General features: G+C 53.6%; 1 protein-coding gene across 1 annotated transcript in view; it reads right to left on the bottom strand.

Annotated features, from left to right (window-relative positions):
• Positions 1-23,365, bottom strand: part of LOC106595994 (low-density lipoprotein receptor-related protein 6) — a 98,764-nt gene that overhangs the window by 11,352 nt on the left and 64,047 nt on the right. The window contains 8 exon segments of the mRNA XM_045713399.1: positions 1,029-1,139; positions 6,213-6,479; positions 7,860-7,985; positions 9,768-9,977; positions 13,498-13,688; positions 15,833-16,044; positions 17,643-17,845; positions 20,671-20,997. Coding sequence (XP_045569355.1) covers positions 1,029-1,139; positions 6,213-6,479; positions 7,860-7,985; positions 9,768-9,977; positions 13,498-13,688; positions 15,833-16,044; positions 17,643-17,845; positions 20,671-20,997 — 1,647 coding nt within the window.

Raw genomic sequence — 23,365 nt, 5'->3', positions numbered from 1 at the left:
GGGGAGGGGGGCAGAGGAGGGGAGGCAGAGGAGGAGGAGGGGGGGCAGAGGGGAGGAGGGGGGGCAGAGGAGGAGGGGAGGAGGTGGGGCAGAGGAGGAGGGGAGGAGGGGGGCAGAGGAGGAGGGGAGAGGAGGAGGAGGGGAGGAGGGGAGAGGAGGAGGAGGGAGGAGGGGCAGAGGAGGAGGGGAGGAGGGGGGGCAGAGGAGGAGGGGGGGCAGAGGAGGAGGGGGGGCAGAGGAGGAGGGGAGGAGGGGGGCAGAGGAGGAGGGGAGGAGGGGGAGAGGAGGAGGGAGGGGAGGGGGGGCAGAGGAGGAGGGAGGGGGGAGGAGGGGAGGGGGAGAGGAGGAGGAGGAGGGAGGAGAGGAGGAGGGGAGAGGGGGGAGAGGAGGAGGAGAGGGGGGAGGGGAGGAGGGGAGGGGGCAGAGGAGGAGGAGGGGGGCAGAGGAGGAGGGGAGGAGGGGGCAGAGGAGGGGAGAGGAGGGGAGGAGGGGAGGGGGAGAGGAGGAGGGGAGAAGAGGAGGGGAGGGGGGAGAGGGGAGGAGGGGTGTTACTAGAATTACATTATTCCATGTTGAGCTGAGAGATCCAGCAGGTAAAATATTACCTTTAAGGCCGTTATAGTTGGAACAAATTATTCATCCCATCATTCAGACAAACTATAGAGAAACTGGCCTAGGATCAGATCTGTCATTCAGACAAACTATAGAGAAACTGGCCTAGGATCAGATCTGTCATTCAGACAAACTATAGAGAAACTGGCCTAGGATCAGATCTGTCATTCAGACAAACTATAGAGAAACTGGCCTAGGATCAGATCTGTCATTCAGACAAACTATAGAGAAACTGGCCTAGGATCAGATCTGTCATTCAGACAAACTATAGATAAACTCCCTCTTCCTCATGAGAGAAACTGGCCTAGGATCAGATCTGTCATTCAGACAAACTATAGAGAAACTGGCCTAGGATCAGATCTGTCATTCAGACAAACTATAGAGAAACTGGCCTAGGATCAGATCTGTAGACTTACAGCAGCCCATCTCGTCCGAGTTGTCAGAGCAGTCTGTAGAGTGATCACACATCTGATGTTTCCCCACACACTGACCGCTGGAACAGCTGAAGTGGTCCGGGGAGCAATGTACTGGAGAGGAGAGGGGTAAACCAGGTTAACAAGGAATTAAACCAGGTTAAAACCAGGTTAAAACCAGGTTCAGCAGTAATCTACATTAGACTGGAGAGGAGAGGGTTAAACCAGGTTCAGCAGTAATCTACATTAGACTGGAGAGGGTTAAACCAGGTTCAGCAGTAATCTACATTAGACTGGAGAGGAGAGGGTTAAACCAGGTTCAGCAGTAATCTACATTAGACTGGAGAGGGAGGGTTAAACCAGGTTCAGCAGTAATCTACATTAGACTGGAGAGGAGAGGGTTAAACCAGGTTCAGCAGTAATCTACATTAGACTGGAGAGGAGAGGGTTAAACCAGGTTCAGCAGTAATCTACATTAGACTGGAGAGGAGAGGGTTAAACCAGGTTCAGCAGTAATCTACATTAGACTGGAGAGGAGAGGGTTAAACCAGGTTCAGCAGTAATCTACATTAGACTGGAGAGGAGAGGGTTAAACCAGGTTCAGCAGTAATCTACATTAGACTGGAGAGGAGAGGGTTAAACCAGGTTCAGCAGTAATCTACATTAGACTGGAGAGGAGAGGGTTAAACCAGGTTCAGCAGTAATCTACATTAGACTGGAGAGAGGGTTAAACCAGGTTCAGCAGTAATCTACATTAGACTGGAGAGGAGAGGGTTAAACCAGGTTCAGCAGTAATCTACATTAGACTGGAGAGGAGAGGGTTAAACCAGGTTCAGCAGTAATCTACATTAGACTGGAGAGGAGAGGGTTAAACCAGGTTCAGCAGTAATCTACATTAGACTGGAGAGAGAGGGTTAAACCAGGTTCAGCAGTAATCTACATTAGACTGGAGAGGAGAGGTTAAACCAGGTTCAGCAGTAATCTACATTAGACTGGAGAGGAGAGGGTTAAACCAGGTTCAGCAGTAATCTACATTAGACTGGAGAGGAGAGGGTTAAACCAGGTTCAGCAGTAATCTACATTAGACTGGAGAGGAGAGGGTTAAACCAGGTTCAGCAGTAATCTACATTAGACTGGAGAGGAGAGGGTTAAACCAGGTTCAGCAGTAATCTACATTAGACTGGAGAGGAGAGGGTTAAACCAGGTTCAGCAGTAATCTACATTAGACTGGAGAGGGTTAAACCAGGTTCAGCAGTAATCTACATTAGACTGGAGAGGAGAGGGTTAAACCAGGTTCAGCAGTAATCTACATTAGACTGGAGAGGGTTAAACCAGGTTCAGCAGTAATCTACATTAGACTGGAGAGGGTTAAACCAGGTTCAGCAGTAATCTACATTAGACTGGAGAGGAGAGGGTTAAACCAGGTTCAGCAGTAATCTACATTAGACTGGAGAGGGTTAAACCAGGTTCAGCAGTAATCTACATTAGACTGGAGAGGAGAGGGTTAAACCAGGTTCAGCAGTAATCTACATTAGACTGGAGAGGAGAGGGTTAAACCAGGTTCAGCAGTAATCTACATTAGACTGGAGAGGAGAGGGTTAAACCAGGTTCAGCAGTAATCTACATTAGACTGGAGAGGAGAGGGTTAAACCAGGTTCAGCAGTAATCTACATTAGACTGGAGAGGAGAGGGTTAAACCAGGTTCAGCAGTAATCTACATTAGACTGGAGAGGAGAGGGTTAAACCAGGTTCAGCAGTAATCTACATTAGACTGGAGAGGAGAGGTTAAACCAGGTTCAGCAGTAATCTACATTAGACTGGAGAGGAGAGGGTTAAACCAGGTTCAGCAGTAATCTACATTAGACTGGAGAGGAGAGGGTTAAACCAGGTTCAGCAGTAATCTACATTAGACTGGAGAGGAGAGGGTTAAACCAGGTTCAGCAGTAATCTACATTAGACTGGAGAGAGGGTTAAACCAGGTTCAGCAGTAATCTACATTAGACTGGAGAGGAGAGGGTTAAACCAGGTTCAGCAGTAATCTACATTAGACTGGAGAGGAGAGGGTTAAACCAGGTTCAGCAGTAATCTACATTAGACTGGAGAGGAGAGGGTTAAACCAGGTTCAGCAGTAATCTACATTAGACTGGAGAGGAGAGGGTTAAACCAGGTTCAGCAGTAATCTACATTAGACTGGAGAGGAGAGGGTTAAACCAGGTTCAGCAGTAATCTACATTAGACTGGAGAGGGGGTTAAACCAGGTTCAGCAGTAATCTACATTAGACTGGAGAGGAGGGTTAAACCAGGTTCAGCAGTAATCTACATTAGACTGGAGAGGAAGGGTTAAACCAGGTTCAGCAGTAATCTACATTAGACTGGAGAGGAGAGGGTTAAACCAGGTTCAGCAGTAATCTACATTAGACTGGGAGAGGGTTAAACCAGGTTCAGCAGTAATCTACATTAGACTGGAGAGGAGAGGGTTAAACCAGGTTCAGCAGTAATCTACATTAGACTGGAGAGGAGAGGGTTAAACCAGGTTCAGCAGTAATCTACATTAGACTGGAGAGGAGAGGGTTAAACCAGGTTCAGCAGTAATCTACATTAGACTGGAGAGGAGGGGTTAAACCAGGTTCAGCAGTAATCTACATTAGACTGGAGAGGAGAGGGTTAAACCAGGTTCAGCAGTAATCTACATTAGACTGGAGAGGAGAGGGTTAAACCAGGTTCAGCAGTAATCTACATTAGACTGGAGAGGAGGGTTAAACCAGGTTCAGCAGTAATCTACATTAGACTGGAGAGAGGGTTAAACCAGGTTCAGCAGTAATCTACATTAGACTGGAGAGGAGAGGGTTAAACCAGGTTCAGCAGTAATCTACATTAGACTGGAGAGGAGAGGGTTAAACCAGGTTCAGCAGTAATCTACATTAGACTGGAGAGGAGAGGGTTAAACCAGGTTCAGCAGTAATCTACATTAGACTGGAGAGGAGAGGGTTAAACCAGGTTCAGCAGTAATCTACATTAGACTGGAGAGGAGAGGGTTAAACCAGGTTCAGCAGTAATCTACATTAGACTGGAGAGAGAGGGTTAAACCAGGTTCAGCAGTAATCTACATTAGACTGGAGAGGAAGGGTTAAACCAGGTTCAGCAGTAATCTACATTAGACTGGAGAGGAGAGGGTTAAACCAGGTTCAGCAGTAATCTACATTAGACTGGAGAGGAGAGGGTTAAACCAGGTTCAGCAGTAATCTACATTAGACTGGAGAGGAGAGGGTTAAACCAGGTTCAGCAGTAATCTACATTAGACTGGAGAGGAGAGGGTTAAACCAGGTTCAGCAGTAATCTACATTAGACTGGAGAGGAGAGGGTTAAACCAGGTTCAGCAGTAATCTACATTAGACTGGAGAGGGTTAAACCAGGTTCAGCAGTAATCTACATTAGACTGGAGAGGAGAGGGTTAAACCAGGTTCAGCAGTAATCTACATTAGACTGGAGAGGAGAGGGTTAAACCAGGTTCAGCAGTAATCTACATTAGACTGGAGAGGGTTAAACCAGGTTCAGCAGTAATCTACATTAGACTGGAGAGGGTTAAACCAGGTTCAGCAGTAATCTACATTAGACTGGAGAGGAGAGGGTTAAACCAGGTTCAGCAGTAATCTACATTAGACTGGAGAGGGGTTAAACCAGGTTCAGCAGTAATCTACATTAGACTGGAGAGGGTTAAACCAGGTTCAGCAGTAATCTACATTAGACTGGAGAGGAGAGGGTTAAACCAGGTTCAGCAGTAATCTACATTAGACTGGAGAGGGTTAAACCAGGTTCAGCAGTAATCTACATTAGACTGGAGAGAGGGTTAAACCAGGTTCAGCAGTAATCTACATTAGACTGGAGAGGAGAGGGTTAAACCAGGTTCAGCAGTAATCTACATTAGACTGGAGAGGAGAGGGTTAAACCAGGTTCAGCAGTAATCTACATTAGACTGGAGAGAGGGTTAAACCAGGTTCAGCAGTAATCTACATTAGACTGGAGAGGAGAGGGTTAAACCAGGTTCAGCAGTAATCTACATTAGACTGGAGAGGAGAGGGTTAAACCAGGTTCAGCAGTAATCTACATTAGACTGGAGAGGAGAGGGTTAAACCAGGTTCAGCAGTAATCTACATTAGACTGGAGAGGAGAGGGTTAAACCAGGTTCAGCAGTAATCTACATTAGACTGAAGGAGAGGGTTAAACCAGGTTCAGCAGTAATCTACATTAGACTGGAGAGGAGAGGGTTAAACCAGGTTCAGCAGTAATCTACATTAGACTGGAGAGGAGAGGGTTAAACCAGGTTCAGCAGTAATCTACATTAGACTGGAGAGAGGGTTAAACCAGGTTCAGCAGTAATCTACATTAGACTGGAGAGGAGAGGGTTAAACCAGGTTCAGCAGTAATCTACATTAGACTGGAGAGGGGGTTAAACCAGGTTCAGCAGTAATCTACATTAGACTGGAGAGGAGGGTTAAACCAGGTTCAGCAGTAATCTACATTAGACTGGAGAGGAGAGGGTTAAACCAGGTTCAGCAGTAATCTACATTAGACTGGAGAGGAGAGGGTTAAACCAGGTTCAGCAGTAATCTACATTAGACTGGAGAGGGTTAAACCAGGTTCAGCAGTAATCTACATTAGACTGGAGAGGAGAGGGTTAAACCAGGTTCAGCAGTAATCTACATTAGACTGGAGAGGAGAGGGTTAAACCAGGTTCAGCAGTAATCTACATTAGACTGGAGAGGAGAGGGTTAAACCAGGTTCAGCAGTAATCTACATTAGACTGGAGAGGAGAGGGTTAAACCAGGTTCAGCAGTAATCTACATTAGACTGGAGAGGGTTAAACCAGGTTCAGCAGTAATCTACATTAGACTGGAGAGGGTTAAACCAGGTTCAGCAGTAATCTACATTAGACTGGAGAGGGTTAAAACCAGGTTCAGCAGTAGTGTGTGTGTGTGTGTGTGTGTGTGTGTGTGTGTGTGTGTGTGTGTGTGTGCGTGTGTGTGTGTGTGTGTGTGTGATGTCTCTCTCTCTCTGAGTGTGTGTGTGTGTGTGTGTGTGTGTGTGTGTGTGTGTGTGTTCCTGTGTGTGTGTGTGTGTGTGTGTGTGTGTGTGTGTGTGTGTGTGTGTGTGTGTGTGTGTGTGTGTGTGTGTGTGTTCCCGTCCCACCTTCACATTTGTTCTCGTCTGAGCGGTCCTGACAGTTCACCTCTCCGTTGCAGCGAAGGCTGAGGTCGACACACTGCCTGGAGTCGCACTGAAACTCGGAAACCGAACACACGGGACAGTCCCCCTCGTCGCTGCTGTCATCACACTCTGGGTAGCCGTCGCACCGCCAGGCGTGGGGGATGCAGTCCACCTCCCCGGCTACACAGGAGAACTGCTCTGGGGAACAGGTGGGGGTTCTGGGGGGAGGAGAGACAGGTTATAACTGTTCTGGGGGGAGGAGAGACAGGTTATAACTGTTCTGGGGGAGGAGAGACAGGTTATAACTGTTCTGGGGGAGGAGAGGAGAGACAGGTTATAACTGTTCTGGGGGAGGAGAGACAGGTTATAACTGTTCTGGGGGGAGGAGAGACAGGTTATACCTGTTCTGGGGAGGAGAGACAGGTTATAACTGTTCTGGGGAACAGGTGGGGGTTCTGGGGGAGGAGAGACGGGTTATAACTGTTCTGGGGGAGGAGAGACAGGTTATAACTGTTCTGGGGGAGGAGAGACAGGTTATAACTGTTCTGGGGAACAGGTGGGGGGTTCTGGGGGAGGAGAGACGGGTTATAACTGTTCTGGGGGGAGGAGACAGGTTATAACTGTTCTGGGGAACAGGTGGGGGGTTCTGGGGGGAGGAGAGACGGGTTATAACTGTTCTGGGGGGAGGAGAGACAGGTTATAACTGTTCTGGGGGAGGAGAGACAGGTTATAACTGTTCTGGGGAACAGGTAGGGGGTTCTGGGGGGAGGAGAGACGGGTTATAACTGTTCTGGGGGAGGAGAGACAGGTTATAACTGTTCTGGGGAACAGGTGGGGGTTCTGGGGGAGGAGAGACAGGTTATAACTGTTCTGGGGAACAGGTGGGGGGTTCTGGGGGAGGAGAGACAGGTTATAACTGTTCTGGGGGAGGAGAGACAGGTTATAACTGTTCTGGGGAACAGGTGGGGGGTTCTGGGGGAGGAGAGACAGGTTATAACTGTTCTGGGGAACAGGTGGGGGTTCTGGGGGAGGAGAGACAGGTTATAACTGTTCTGGGGGAGGAGAGACAGGTTATAACTGTTCTGGGGGAGGAGAGACAGGTTATAACTGTTCTGGGGAACAGGTGGGGGTTCTGGGGGAGGAGAGACAGGTTATAACTGTTCTGGGGGAGGAGAGACAGGTTATAACTGTTCTGGGGGAGGAGAGACAGGTTATAACTGTTCTGGGGAACAGGTGGGGGGTTCTGGGGGAGGAGAGACAGGTTATAACTGTTCTGGGGAACAGGTGGGGGGTTCTGGGGGGAGGAGAGACAGGTTATAACTGTTCTGGGGGGAGGAGAGACAGGTTATAACTGTTCTGGGGGGAGGAGAGACAGGTTATAACTGTTCTGGGGGGAGGAGAGACAGGTTATAACTGTTCTGGGGAACAGGTGGGGGGTTCTGGGGGGAGGAGAGGAGAGAGAGGTGAGGAGCATTTTATACCTGTGTTGACATTTGACCAACACACACAGCGCTCTAAGTGCTGTGGAAGGGAAATCATTTCACGTCAGTCCATCTCCATAGTTCACATTCAAGTGTAAAGCTGTGACCAGTAGCGCGGGGTCAGAGGTTAAAGATCAGGGGCCCCTACCTCCACAGGAGAGTTCATTCTGCAGCAGGACCAGATGAACAGGACAGGAGCAGCGCGTGGTTCCGTCTCCCTTGACGATACAGATGTGAGAACAGCCTCCGTTGTCCCAGGTACAAGGGTGCTTACCTGAAGGGGTGAGGTCAGAGGTCAGAGGTCAGGAACAACATGTTAGTACTGGGGCCCCGTTAGTGCTGGGGGCCCGTTAGCGCTGGGGGCCCCGTTAGCGCTGGGGGCTCCGTGGCCCCGTTAGCGCTGGGGGCCCCGTTAGCGCTGGGGGGCCCTATGTTAGCGCTGGGGGGCCCTATGTTAGTACCTGGGGCCCCGTTAGTACCTGGGGCCCCGTTAGTACCTGGGGGCCCCGTTAGTACCTGGGGGCCCCGTTAGTACCTGGGGGCCCCGTTAGTACCTGGGGGCCCCGTTAGTACCTGGGGGCCCCGTTAGTACCTGGGGGCCCCGTTAGTACCTGGGGGCCTGTTAGTACTGGGCCCTATGTTAGTACCTGGGGGCCCCGTTAGTACTGGGCCCTATGTTAGTACTGGGCCCGTTTCCCAAACCATCTTAAGTCTAAGTACATCGTTAGACCGTTAGGAGAACCTTTAAATCTCCGAGCCGTTTCCCCAAACCATCTTACTAGCTCTAATCAGACCACCCGTAGGTCCAATCAGACCACCCGTAGGTCCAATCAGACCACCCGTAGGTCCAATCAGACCACCCGTAGCTCTAATCAGACCACCCGTAGCTCCAATCAGACCACCCGTAGCTCCAATCAGACCACCCGTAGCTCCAATCAGACCACCCGTAGCTCCAATCAGACCACCCGTAGCTCCAATCAGACCACCCGTAGGTCCAATCAGACCACCCGTAGCTCTAGTCAGACCACCCGTAGGTCCAATCAGACCACCCGTAGGTCCAGTCAGACCACCCGTAGGTCCAGTCAGACCACCCGTAGGTCCAGTCAGACCACCCGTAGGTCTAATCAGACCACCCGTAGCTCCAATCAGACCACCCGTAGCTCCAGTCAGACCACCCGTAGCTCCAATCAGACCACCCGTAGCTCCAATCAGACCACCCGTAGCTCCAATCAGACCACCCGTAGCTCCAATCAGACCACCCGTAGGTCCAATCAGACCACCCGTAGGTCCAATCAGACCACCCGTAGCTCCAATCAGACCACCCGTAGCTCCAATCAGACCACCCGTAGCTCCAATCAGACCACCCGTAGCTCCAATCAGACCACCCGTAGCTCCAATCAGACCACCCGTAGCTCCAATCAGACCACCCGTAGCTCCAATCAGACCACCCGTAGGTCCAATCAGACCACCCGTAGGTCCAATCAGACCACCCGTAGGTCCAATCAGACCACCCTTAGGTCCAATCAGACCACCCTTAGGTCCAATCAGACCACCCTTAGCTCTAATCAGACCACCCTTAGGTCTAATCAGACCACCCGTAGGTCTAATCAGACCACCCGTAGGTCTAATCAGACCACCCGTAGGTCTAATCAGACCACCCGTAGGTCCAATCAGACCACCCGTAGGTCTAATCAGACCACCCGTAGCTCTAATCAGACCACCCGTAGGTCCAATCAGACCACCCGTAGGTCCAATCAGACCACCCGTAGGTCCAATCAGACCACCCGTAGGTCCAATCAGACCACCCGTAGGTCCAATCAGACCACCCGTAGGTCTAATCTAACACCTGCCTCAGTCAGACCACCCGTAGGTCTAATCTAGGGGTCAGGGGTCAGGGTACTTACTGTACTCTCATGTCTAGCTGCTGAGTAGAGGGGTCAGGGTACTTACTGTACTCTCATGTCTAGCTGCTGAGTAGAGGGGTCAGGGGTCAGGGTACTTACTTTACTCTCATGTCTAGCTGCTGAGTAGAGGGGTCAGGGGTCAGGGTACTTACTGTACTCTCTCATGTCGAGGTCGTAGACAGCGTGAATGTCGCTGAGAGAGGCGATGCGAGCCTGGATCTTGGTCCTTCCCTCCCTGGTCGTCTTGTCGATCCGTTCGATCATCTGCTGCTGACGGTCGATCCAGTACAGGTGGTCACCGAACACCGTCAGACCCACCGGCTGGAGGATGTTGGAGTCCTCAATCACAATCCGATTGGCTCCTGGACGAGAGGGGGGAGACGCAACACAAGGAAGAGGGTAAAGAAGGAATCAGGAAGTGACGGGACGGAGGAAGGAGAACTGAGGAGAGAGGAAGGAGAGAGGAAGGAGGAGAGAGGAAGGAGGAGGGAGGAAGGAGAACTGAGGAGAGAGGAAGGAGAGAGGAAGGAGGAGAGAGGAAGGAGAACTGAGGAGAGAGGAAGGAGGAGAGAGGAAGGAGAACTGAGGAGAGAGGAAGGAGGACGGAGGAAGGAGGACTGAGGAGAGAGGAAGGAGGACGGAGGAGAGAGGAAGGAGAGAGGAAGGAGGAGAGAGGAAGGAGAAGAGAGGAAGGAGGAGAGAGGAAGGAGAGAGGAAGGAGGAGAGAGGAAGGAGAACTGAGGAGAGAGGAAGGAGAGAGGAAGGAGGAGAGAGGAAGGAGGAGAGAGGAAGGAGGAGAGAGGAAGGAGGAGAGAGGAAGGAGGAGAGAGGAAGGAGAGGAGAGAGGAAGGAGAGGGAGAGAAAGGAGGAGAGAGGAAGGAGGAGAGAGAAAGGGAGGAGGAGAGAGGAGGAGGAGAGAGGAAAGAGGAGAGGAAAGAGGAGAGAGGAAGGAGAGGAGAGAGGAAGGAGGAGAGAGGAAGGAGGAGAGAGGAAGGAGGAGAGAGGAAGGAGGAGAGAGGAAGGAGAGGAGAGAGGGAGGAGGAGAGAGGAAGGAGGAGAGAGGAAGGAGAGAAGAGGAGAGAGGAAGGAGGAGAGAGGAAGGAGGAGAGAGGAAGGAAGGAAGAGGAGAGAGGAAGGAGGAGAGAGGAAGGAGAGAAGAGAGGGAGGAGGAGAGAGGGAGGAGGAGAGAGGAGGAGGAGAGAGGAAGGAGAGGAGAGAGGAAGGAGAGGAGAGAGGAAGGAGAGGAGGAGAGGAAGGAGAGGAGAGAGGAAGGAGGAGAGAGGAAGGAGGAGAGAAGAGGAGAGAGGAAGGAGAGAAGAGAGAAAGGAGGAGAGAGGAAGGAGGAGAGAGGAAGGAGGAGAGGAAGGAAAGAAGAGGAGAGAGGAAGGAGGAGAGAGGAAGGAGAGGAGAGAGGAAGGAGGAGAGAGGAAGGAGGAGAGAGGAAGGAGGAGAGAGGGAGGAGGAGAGAGGGAGGAGGAGAGAGGGAGGAGGAGAGAGGAAGGAGAGGAGAGAGGAAGGAGAGGAGGAGAGGAAGGAGAGGAGAGAGGAAGGAGGAGAGAGGAAGGAGGAGAGAAGAGAAGAGAGAAAGGAGGAGAGAGGAAGGAGGAGAGAGGAAGGAGGAGAGAAGAGAAGAGAGAAAGGAGGAGAGAGGAAGGAGGAGAGAGGAAGGAGGAGAGAGGAAGGAGGAGAGAGGAAGGAAAGAAGAGGAGAGAGGAAGGAGAGGAGAGAGGAAGGAGAGGAGAGAGGAAGGAGAGGAGAGAGGAAGGAGGAGAGAGGAAGGAGGAGAGAGGAAGGAGAGGAGAGAGGAAGGAGGAGAGAGGAAGGAGGAGAGAGGGAGGAGGAGAGAGGAAGGAGAGGAGAGAGGAAGGAGAGGAGAGAGAGGAAGGAGGAGAGAGGAAGGAGAGGAGAGAGGAAGGAGGAGAGAGGAAGGAGGAGAGAGGAAGGAGGAGAGAGGAAGGAGGAGAGAGGAAGGAGAGGAGAGAGGAAGGAGGAGAGAGGAAGGAGAGGAGAGAGGAAGGAGGAGAGAGGAAGGAGGAGAGAGGAAGGAGGAGAGAGGAAGGAGGAGAGAGGAAGGAGGAGAGAGGAAGGAGGAGAGAGGAAGGAGGAGAGAGGGAGGAGGAGAGAGGGAGGAGGAGAGAGGAAGGAGGAGAGAGGAAGGAGAGGAGAGAGGAAGGAGAGGGAGAGAGGAAGGAGGAGAGAGGAAGGAGGAGAGAGGAAGGAGAGGAGAGAGGAAGGAGGAGAGAGGAAGGAGGAGAGAGGAAGGAGGAGAGAGGAAGAGGATGGTGAGGTAAGAACAGAACATTATACGGAGGACAGAAGTGTGTGTGTGTGTGTGTGTGTGTGTGTGTGTGTGTGTGTGTGTGTGTGTGGTGTGTGTGTGTGTGTGTGTGTGTGTGTGTGTGGTGTGTGTGTGTGTGTGTGTGTGTGGTGTGTGTGTGTGTGTGTGTGTGTGTGTGTGTGGTGTGTGTGTGTGGTGTGTGTGTGTGTGTGTGTGTGGTGTGTGTGTGTGTGTGTGTGTGTGTGTGTGTGTGTGTGTGTGTGTGTGTGTGTGTGTGTGTGTGTGTGTGTGTGTGTGGTGTGTGTGTGTGTGTGTGTGTGTGTGTGTGTGTGTGTGTGTGTGGTGTGTGTGTGTGTGTGTGTGGTGTGTGTGTGTGTGGTGTGTGTGTGTGTGTGTGTGTGTGTGTGTGTGTGTGTGTGTGTGGTGTGTGTGTGTGTGTGTGTGTGTGTGTGTGTGTGTGTGTGTGTGTGTGTGTCTGACCGTGTGTGTGTGTGTGTGTGTGTGTGTGTGTGTGTGTGTGTGTGTGTGTGTGTGTGTGTGTGTGTGTGTGTGTGTGTGTCTGACCGTGTGTGTGTGTGTGTGTGTGTGTGTGTGTGTGTGTGTGTCTGACCGTGTGTGTGTGTGTGTGTGTGTGTGTGTGTGTGTGTGTGTGTGTGTGTGTGTGTGTGTGTGTGTGTGTGTGTGTGTCTGACCGTGTGTGTGTGTGTGTGTGTGTGTGTGTGTCTGACCGTGTGTGTGTGTGTGTGTGTGTGTGTGTGTGTGTGTGTGTGTGTGTGTGTGGTGTCTGACCGTGTGTGTGTGTGTGTGTGTGTGTGTGTGTGTGTGTGTGCTGACCGTGTGTGTGTGTGTGTGTGTGTGTGTGTGTGTGTGTGTGTGTGTCTGACCGTGTGTGTGTGTGTGTGTGTGTGTGTGTGTGTGTGTGTCAGGATGTGAGGTTCCCTCCTAAAATCAGCCTGATTCCATGGTGTTCAGAGAGATCTCCACTTAGCACTCCCTCCTCACCTCCCTCCACTCCCTCCTCACCTCCCTCCACTCCCTCCTCACCTCCCTCCACCCTCCTCACCTCCCTCCACTCCCCTCCTCACCTCCCTCCACTCCCCTCCTTACCTCCCCACTCCCTCCTCACCTCCCTCCACTCCCTCCTCACCTCCCTCCACTCCCCTCCTCACCTCCCTCCACTCCCTCCTCACCTCCCTCCACTCCCCTCCTCACCTCCCCCACTCCCTCCTCACCTCCCTCCACTCCCTCCTCACCTCCCTCCACTCCCTCCTCACCTCTCTCCACTCCCTTCTCACCTCCCTCCACTCCCTCCTCACCTCCCCCACTCCCTCCTCACCTCCCTCCACTCCCTCCTCACCTCCCTCCACTCCCTCCTCACCTCCCTCCACACCTCCCCCACTCCCTCCTCACCTCCCTCCACTCCCTCCTCACCTCCCCCACTCCCCTCCTAACCCCCCCCACTCCCTCCACCTCCTCCTCTCCACTCCCTCCACCTCCTCCTCCTCTCCACTCCCTCCACCTCCTCCTCCTCCTGGAGCCCTGTTGAACTATGACACACGGGCCAGGCAGAGCAGTGATTGGCTGACGTGAGGTTGGGTATGCACCTGATAGGTCACTGCTCTCGATGCGTCTGAGGTCTGAGTCGACCCAGAACAGTTTTCCGACCTCGTTGTCTATGGCCAGGGCAACGGGCTTCCCCAAGCCACTGAAGAACAACACCTCTCTCTCTGTCCCGTCGAGAGCTGCTCGTTCTATCTTAGGACTGCGCTCCTGCAGGTTGGTAAAGTACATGTACCTGGAGGAAGAGGGAGACGATATTAACACATATAAAGGACGTGGACATCTAGAGAGGATTTGTCTTATGTTGCACCTACCTCACATTTTCTCCCCCAGGAAGAGTCCTACCTCACATTTTCCCCCCCAGGAAGAGTCCTACCTCACTTTTTCCCCCCAGGAAGAGTCCTACCTCACATTTCCCCCCCAGGAAGAGTCCTACCTCACATTTTCCCCCCAGGAAGAGTCCTACCTCACATTTCCCCCAGGAAGAGTCCTACCTCACATTTCCCCCCAGGAAGAGTCCTACCTCACATTTTCTCCCCCGGAAGAGTCCTACCTCACATTTCCCCCCAGGAAGAGTCCTACCTCACATTTTCCCCCCAGGAAGAGCTTACCTCACATTTTCTCCCCCGGAAGAGTCCTACCTCACATTTCCCCCCAGGAAGAGTCCTACCTCACATTTTCCCCCCAGTAAGAGTCCTACCTCACATTTTCCCCCCCAGGAAGAGTCCTACCTCACATTTTCCCCAAGCAGGAAGAGTCCTACCTCACATTTTCCCCCCAGGAAGAGTCCTACCTCACATTTTCCCCCCAGGAAGAGTCCTACCTCACATTTCCCCCCCAGGAAGAGTCCTACCTCACATTTTCCCCCCCAGGAAGAGTCCTACCTCACATTTTCCCCCCTCAGGAAGACTCCTACCTCACATTTCCCCCCAGGAAGAGTCCTACCTCACATTTTCCCCCCAGGAAGAGTCCTACCTCACATTTCCCCCCCAGGAAGAGTCCTACCTCACATTTTCCCCCCCGGAAGAGTCCTACCTCACATTTTCCCCCTCAGGAAGAGTCCTACCTCACATTTTCCCCCTCAGGAAGAGTCCTACCTCACATTTCCCCCCCAGGAAGAGTCCTACCTCACATTTTCCCCCCAGGAAGAGTCCTACCTCACATTTTCCCCCTCAGGAAGAGTCCTACCTCACATTTTCCCCCCCAGGAAGAGTCCTAACCTCACATTTTCCCCCCAGGAAGAGTCCTACCTCACATTTTCCCCCCAGGAAGAGTCCTAACCTCACATTTTCCCCCCAGGAAGAGTCCTACCTCACATTTTCCCCCCAGGAAGAGTCCTACCTCACATTTTCCCCCCCAGGAAGAGTCCTACCTCACATTTTCCCCCCAGGAAGAGTCCTACCTCACATTTTCCCCCTCAGGAAGAGTCCTACCTCACATTTTCTCCCCCAGGAAGAGTCCTAACCTCACATTTTCCCCCCCAGGAAGAGTCCTACCTCACATTTTCTCCCCCAGGAAGAGTCCTAACCTCACATTTTCCCCAGGATGTCATTATCAACACGAGGTGAAGGTGTACAGTAAATGTAAAATGGCCATCAAATCAACAGTGTGATGTTCGGATTCGGTCTCGTGTAACGTGAACCTGTCATGTCCTCATCTCTGGTCGAATCGTTTCTGTAATATTCTCCAAACTCTTCCCTTTCCTTTCTGCCAATAGTTACTGTACCTGTTCATATTTCCTCTGGTCGAATCGGATTTATCCCCGTCATATAGACCAACATAAAACCCCCACGAGGCAACAAGGACCCCCCTCCTCCTCCTCTCTGGGACAGGAGTCTGTCTGGGACCCCCCCTCCCCTCCTCTCTGGGACAGGAGTCCGTCTGTGACCCCCCCTCCCCTCTCTGGGACAGGAGTCCGTCTGTGACCCCCCCCCCCCCCTCCCCTCTCTGGGACAGGAGTCTGTCTGTGACCCCCCCCCTCCCTCTCTGGGACAGGAGTCCGTCTGTGACCCCCTCCTCCTCCTCCTCTCTGGGACAGGAGTCCGTCTGTGACCCCCCTCCCTCTCTGGGACAGGAGTCCGTCTGTGACCCCCCCTCCTCCTCCTCCTCTCTGGGACAGGAGTCCGTCTGTGACCCCCCTCCCCTCTCTGGGACAGGAGTCCGTCTGTGACCCCCCCTCCTCCTCCTCCTCTCTGGGACAGGACTCCGTCTGTGACCCCCCACCCCCTCCTCCTCTCTGGGACAGGAGTCCGTCTGTGACCCCCCCTCCTCCTCCTCCTCTCTGGGACAGGAGTCCGTCTGTGACCCCCCTCCCCTCTCTGGGACAGGAGTCCGTCTGTGACCCCCCAGAGGAATAGAGAGACGTGATTAACCACTAACCCTCGCTCCGGGTTGACCACGATGGCCCTGGGCTTGTCGTGTTCTCCTCGCAGCACCACTCCCACCCGGCTCCCGTCTGTCCTGGTCACGTTGATCACGTTAGTGACCTCGCTGGTCCAGTAGATGAAGCGGCTGTAGATGTCGATGCTCAGGTCAAACGGCTGGAGGCCCACGTTAGGACCGCCCACTGGGCTCCACACCACCGTCATACTCTGATAGGATTGGAGGAATGGGGTCGTCAGTCAAATCAGACTCTGATAGGAGGAACGGGCTGTCAGTCAAATCATACTCTGATAGGATTGGAGGAACGGGCTGTCAGTCAAATCATACTCTGATAGGAGGAACGGGCTGTCAGTCAAATCATACTGTGATAGGATTGGAGGAACGGGCTGTCAGTCAAATCATACTCTGATAGGATTGGAGGAACAGGCTGTCAGTCAAATCATACTCTGATAGGATTGGAGGAACAGGCTGTCAGTCAAATCATACTCTGATAGGATTGGAGGAACAGGCTGTCAGTCAAATCATACTCTGATAGGAGGAACGGGCCGTCAGTCAAATCATACTCTGATAGGATTGGAGGAACGGGCTGTCAGTCAAATCATACTCTGATAGGAGGAACGGGCTGTCAGTCAAATCATACTCTGATAGGATTGGAGGAACGGGCTGTCAGTCAAATCCTACTCTGATAGGAGGAACGGGCCGTCAGTCAAATCATACTCTGATAGGATTGGAGGAACGGGCTGTCAGTCAAATCATACTCTGATAGGAGGAACGGGCTGTCAGTCAAATCCTACTCTGATAGGATTGGAGGAACGGGCTGTCAGTCAAATCCTACTCTGATAGGAGGAACGGGCTGTCAGTCAAATCATACTCTGATAGGATTGGAGGAACGGGCTGTCAGTCAAATCATACTCTGATAGGAGGAACGGGCTGTCAGTCAAATCCTACTCTGATAGGATTGGAGGAACGGGCTGTCAGTCAAATCATACTCTGATAGGAGGAACGGGCTGTCAGTCAAATCATACTCTGATAGGATTGGAGGAACGGGCTGTCAGTCAAATCATACTCTGATAGGAGGAACGGGCTGTCAGTCAAATCCTACTCTGATAGGATTGGAGGAACGGGCTGTCAGTCAAATCATACTCTGATAGGAGGAACGGGCTGTCAGTCAAATCATACTCTGATAGGATTGGAGGAACGGGCTGTCAGTCAAATCATACTCTGATAGGAGGAACGGGCTGTCAGTCAAATCCTACTCTGATAGGATTGGAGGAACGGGCTGTCAGTCAAATCATACTCTGATAGGAGGAACGGGCTGTCAGTCAAATCATACTCTGATAGGATTGGAGGAACGGGCTGTCAGTCAAATCATACTCTGATAGGAGGAACGGGCTGTCAGTCAAATCCTACTCTGATAGGAGGAACGGGCCGTCAGTCAAATCCTACTCTGATAGGATTGGAGGAACGGGGCTGTCAGTCAAATCATACTCTGATAGGAGGAACGGGCTGTCAGTCAAATCATACTCTGATAGGATTGGAGGAACGGGGCTGTCAGTCAAATCATACTCTGATAGGAGGAACGGGCTGTCAGTCAAATCATACTCTGATAGGATTGGAGGAACGGGCTGTCAGTCAAATCCTACTCTGATAGGAGGAACAGGGCTGTCAGTCAAATCATACTCTGATAGGAGGAACGGAGCTGTCAGTCAAATCCTACTCTGATAGGAGGAACGGGCCGTCAGCGATCTACGCCCCAGTGTGGTTAACGTCGACAGGGTCTTGCTCAGTGTTAATAATAAAGGCCCACCATGTTCCCGTTCTCCTGCGCTCTGCGGATGGAGTTCTGTTTGGAGTCGATCCAGTACAGCTGTTTATCCAGCGGGTCGTAATCGATGGACCTGACGTTCCTCAGACTGTGGATGGGAAGGATGATGTCAGGGGACTGATGCTCGTCGATCACCATGCGGTTAATGGCCGACTTCTGACTGAACAGGAGGAACGACGTCGGGGCTGGAGGAGGAGGAGGAGGGAGGAGGAGGAGGAGGAGGAGGAGGAGGAGGAGGAGGAGGAGGAGGAGGAGGAGGAGGAGGAGGAGAGGGGAGGAGGAGAGGAGGGAGGAGGAGGAGGAGGAGGAGGAGGGGAGGAGGAGGAGGAGGGGGAGGAGGAGGAGAGGGAGGAGGAGGAGGAGGGGAGGAGGAGGAGGAGGAGGAGGAGGAGGAGGAGAGGAGGAGGAGGAGGAGGAGGAGGAGGAGGAGGAGAGGAGGAGGAGGAGGAGGAGGAGAGGAGGAGGAGGAGGAGGAGGAGAGGAGGAGAGGAGGAGGAGGAGGAGAGGGGGAGGAGGAGGAGGAGAGGAGGAGGAGGAGGAGAGGGGGAGGAGGAGGAGGGAGGAGGAGAGGGGAGGAGGAGGAGGAGAGGAGGAGGAGGAGGAGGAGGAGGAGGAGGAGGAGAGGAGGAGGAGGAGGAGGGAGGAGGAGGGAGGAGGAGGAGGAGGAGGAGGAGGAGGAGAGAGGAGGGAGGAGGAGGAGGGAGGAGGAGGAGGAGGAGGAGGAGGAGGAGGAGGAGGAGGGAGGAAGAGGAGAGGGAGGAGGAGGAGGAGGAGAGAGGAGGAGGAGGAGAGGAGGAGGAGAGGAGGAGAGACGACTGACAACAATTCATTTGGATGAGAAATGAACGGAGAGAAGAGAGGAGAGATATGAAGAAAGAGACAGGAGAGAGAATCAGTGAGGGGATGCAGTCAGCTGTGGGGGTATCTGCAGTACAGCTGTGGGGGTATCTGCAGTACAGCTGTGGGGGTATCTGCAGTACAGCTGTGGGGGTATCTGCAGTACAGCTGTGGGGGTATCTGCAGTACAGCTGTGGGGGTATCTGCAGTACAGCTGTGGGGGTATCTGCAGTACAGCTGTGGGGGTATCTGCAGCACAGCTGTGGGGGTATCTGCAGTACAGCTGTGGGGGTATCTGCAGTACAGCTGTGGGGGTATCTGCAGTACAGCTGTGGGGGTATCTGCAGTACAGCTGTGGGGGTATCTGCAGTACAGCTGTGGAGTCTGCAGAACAGCTGTGGGGGTATCTGCAATACAGCCGGGGGGGTATCTGCAGTACAGCTGTGGGGGTATCTGCAGTACAGCTGTGGGGGTATCTGCAGTACAGCTGTGGGGGTATCTGCAGTACAGCTGTGGGGGTATCTGCAGTACAGCTGTGGGGTATCTATCCTGCAGTACAGCTGTGGGGGTATCTGCAGTACAGCTGTGGGGGTCATCTGTCAGTACAGCTGTGGGGGTATATATCCCCCTGGTCAGCAACAGCTGTGGGGGTATCTGCAGTACAGCTGTGGGGGTATCTACAGTACAGCTGTGGGGGTATCTATCCCCCTGGTCAGTACAGCTGTGGGGGTATCTGCAGTACAGCTGTGGGGGTATCTATCCCCCTGGTCAGCACAGCTGTGGGGGTAATCTGCAATACAGCTGTGGGGGTATCTGCAGTACAGCTGTGGGGGTATCTGCAGTACAGCTGTGGGGGTATCTGCAGTACAGCTGTGGGGGTATCTACAGTACAGCTGTGGGGGTATCTATCCCCCTGGTCAGCACAGCTGTGGGGGTAATCTGCAGTACAGCTGTGGGGGTATCTGCAGTACAGCTGTGGGGGTATCTGCAGTACAGCTGTGGGGGTATCTATCCCCCTGGTCAGCACAGCTGTGGGGGTAATCTACAATACAGCTGTGGGGGTAATCTACAGTACAGCTGTGGGGGTATCTCCCCCTGGTCAGTACAGCTGTGGGGGTATCTGCAGTACAGCTGTGGGGGTCATCCCCTGGTCAGTACAGCTGTGGGGGTATCTGCAGTACAGCTGTGGGGGTATCTATCCCCCTGGTCAGTACAGCTGTGGGGGTATCTGCAGTACAGCTGTGGGGGTATCTATCCCCCTGGTCAGTACAGCTGTGGGGGTATCTGCAGTACAGCTGTGGGGGTATCTGCAGTACAGCTGTGGGGGTATCTATCCCCTGGTCAGTACAGCTGTGGGGGTAATCTACAGTACAGCTGTGGGGGTATCTGCAGTACAGCAGTGGGGGTATCTGCAGTACAGCTGTGGGGGTAATCTACAGTACATGACCAGCAGTATGTCAAAACCCCTTCAAATTAGTGGAATTGACTATTTCAGCCACAGCCGTTGCTGCCAGGTGTATAAAACCGAGCACACGTCCATGCGATCTCCACAGACAAACACTGTCAGTAGAATGGCCCCGTACTGAAGAGCTCAGTGACTTCTCAACGAGGCGCCGTCATAGGATGCCACCTTTGCCAACAAGTCAGTTCGTCTAATGGCTGCCCTGCTAGAGCTGCACCCAGGGGTCAACTGTAAGGGCTGTTATTGTGAAGTGGAAAAGTCTAGGAGCAACAACGGCTGAGCCGTGAAGTGGTAGGCCACACACACACAAGCTCACAGAAACAGCCGAGTGCTGAAACGTGTGGCAAGTAAAAACAATCCGAAGCAACGTTCGTCGTGAGCTTCATGAAATGGGTTTCCGCGGGCCGAGCAGCCGCACACAAGCCTAAAGAACAACACGGGTAATGCCAAGCGTCGGCTGGACTGGTGTAAAGCTCTTGGGCAGCGGAAACGCTTTCACTGGAGGGATGAATCACGCTTCACCGTCTGGCAGTCTGACGGATGAATCTGGGTTTGGCGGATGCCAGGAGAAACGCTACCTGCCCCAATGCATAGTGCCAACTGTAAAGTTTGGTGGAGGAGGAATAACGGCCTGTGGCTGTTTTTCTTGGCTATGCTGTGAGAGTTACAGACCTAGTACAGTGTGTGTGTGTGTGTGTGTGTGTGTCTCACCACTGCAGGTCTTGTTGTCATAGTTGAGGGAGAAGTGGGCGGGGCATCCGCAGACGAAGCTGCTGATTGGTACAGCCAGACAGAGGTGTGAGCATTGCCCATTGGTGGAGGCGCAGGCGTTCCAGCCCCCCTGGCGAGACGAGTGGAAGACCAAGATGTCCATCACGTAGTCTAGGTGACCCTGGATGACCGTACGGTTCTGACCCGATGTCTTATTGGCCCGTTCGATGCTGCGCTGAGACCAGTCCGTCCAATAGATGTAGTCCTGGTACTGGGTCAGACCAAAAGGGTGAGGGAGGTCATCAGCTATAACCTCACGATCCAGACCTGGGGGGGACAGGAGGAGGAGGAGAGGAGAGAGGGAACAGTTAGACCTGGGGGAGACAGGAGGAGGAGGAGAGGAGAGAGGGAACAGTTAGACCTGGGGGAGACAGGAGGAGGAGGAGGAGAGAGGGAACAGTTAGACCTGGGGGAGACAGGAGGAGGAGGAGAGGAGAGAGGGAACAGTTAGACCTGGGGGAGACAGGAGGAGGAGGAGAGGAGAGAGGGAACAGTTAGACCTGGGGGAGAGCAGGAGGAGGAGGAGAGGAGAGAGGGAACAGTTAGACCTGGGGGAGACAGGAGGAGGAGGAGGGAGAGAGGGAACAGTTAGACCTGGGGGAGACAGGAGGAGGAGGAGAGGAGAGAGGGAACAGTTAGACCTGGGGGAGACAGGAGGAGGAGGAGAGGAGAGAGGGAACAGTTAGACCTGGGGGAGACAGGAGGAGGAGGAGAGGAGAGAGGGAACAGTTAGACCTGGGGGGGACAGGAGGAGGAGGAGAGGAGAGAGGGAACAGTTAGACCTGGGGGAGACAGGAGGAGGAGGAGGGAGGAGAGAGGGAACAGTTAGACCTGGGGGAGACAGGAGGAGGAGGAGAGGAGAGAGGGAACAGTTAGACCTGGGGGAGACAGGAGGAGGAGGAGAGGAGAGAGGGAACAGTTAGACCTGGGGGAGACAGGAGGAGGAGGAGGAGAGAGGGAACAGTTAGACCTGGGGGAGACAGGAGGAGGAGGAGAGGAGAGAGGGAACAGTTAGACCTGGGGGAGACAGGAGGAGGAGGAGGAGAGAGGGAACAGTTAGACCTGGGGGAGACAGGAGGAGGAGGAGGAGAGAGGGAACAGTTAGACCTGGGGGAGACAGGAGGAGGAGGAGGAGGAGAGAGGGAACAGTTAGACCTGGGGGAGAGCAGGAGGAGGAGGAGAGAGGAGAGAGGGAACAGTTAGACCTGGGGGAGACAGGAGGAGGAGGAGGAGGAGAGAGGGAACAGTTAGACCTGGGGGAGACAGGAGGAGGAGGAGGAGGAGAGAGGGAACAGTTAGACCTGGGGGAGACAGGAGGAGGAGGAGGAGGAGAGAGGGAACAGTTAGACCTGGGGGAGAGCAGGAGGAGGAGGAGGAGAGAGAGAGGGAACAGTTAGACCTGGGGGGAGACAGGAGGAGGAGGAGAGGAGAGAGGGAACAGTTAGACCTGGGGGAGACAGGGAGGAGGAGGAGAGGAGAGAGGGAACAGTTAGACCTGGGGGGGGACAGGAGGAGGAGGAGAGGAGAGAGGGAACAGTTAGACCTGGGGGAGACAGGAGGAGGAGGAGAGGAGAGAGGGAACAGCTAGACCTGGGGAGACAGGAGGAGGAGGAGGAGGAGAGAGGGAACAGTTAGACCTGGGGGAGACAGGAGGAGGAGGAGGAGGAGAGAGGGAACAGTTAGACCTGGGGGAGACAGGAGGAGGAGGAGAGGAGAGAGGGAACAGTTAGACCTGGGGGAGACAGGAGGAGGAGGAGGAGAGAGGGAACAGTTAGACCTGGGGGAGACAGGAGGAGGAGGAGGAGAGGAGAGAGGGAACAGTTAGACCTGGGGGAGACAGGAGGAGGAGGAGAGGAGAGAGGGAACAGTTAGACCTGGGGGAGACAGGAGGAGGAGGAGAGGAGAGAGGGAACAGTTAGACCTGGGGGAGACAGGAGGAGGAGGAGAGAGAGAGGGAACAGTTAGACCTGGGGGAGACAGGAGGAGGAGGAGAGGAGAGAGGGAACAGTTAGACCTGGGGGAGACAGGAGGAGGAGGAGGAGGAGAGAGGGAACAGTTAGACCTGGGGAGAGCAGGAGGAGGAGGAGGAGGAGAGAGGGAACAGTTAGACCTGGGGGAGACAGGAGGAGGAGGAGGAGGAGGAGAGAGGGAACAGTTAGACCTGGGGGAGACAGGAGGAGGAGGAGGAGGAGAGAGGGAACAGTTAGACCTGGGGGAGACAGGAGGAGGAGGAGGAGGAGAGAGGGAACAGTTAGACCTGGGGGAGACAGGAGGAGGAGGAGAGGAGAGAGGGAACAGTTAGACCTGGGGGAGACAGGAGGAGGAGGAGAGGAGAGAGGGAACAGTTAGACCTGGGGGAGACAGGAGGAGGAGGAGAGAGAGAGGGAAACAGTTAGACCTGGGGGGGAGACAGGAGGAGGAGGAGGAGAGAGGGAACAGTAGACCTGGGGGAGACAGGAGGAGGAGGAGGAGGAGAGAGGGAACAGTTAGACCTGGGGGAGACAGGAGGAGGAGGAGGAGGAGAGAGGGAACAGTTAGACCTGGGGGAGACAGGAGGAGGAGGAGAGGAGAGAGGGAACAGTTAGACCTGGGGGAGACAGGAGGAGGAGGAGGGAGAGAGGGAACAGTTAGACCT

Source organism: Salmo salar, unplaced genomic scaffold, assembly GCF_905237065.1.
Source record: "Salmo salar unplaced genomic scaffold, Ssal_v3.1, whole genome shotgun sequence".
NCBI lineage: Eukaryota > Metazoa > Chordata > Actinopteri > Salmoniformes > Salmonidae > Salmo > Salmo salar.
This window is presented reverse-complemented; position numbering and strand designations above follow the sequence as displayed.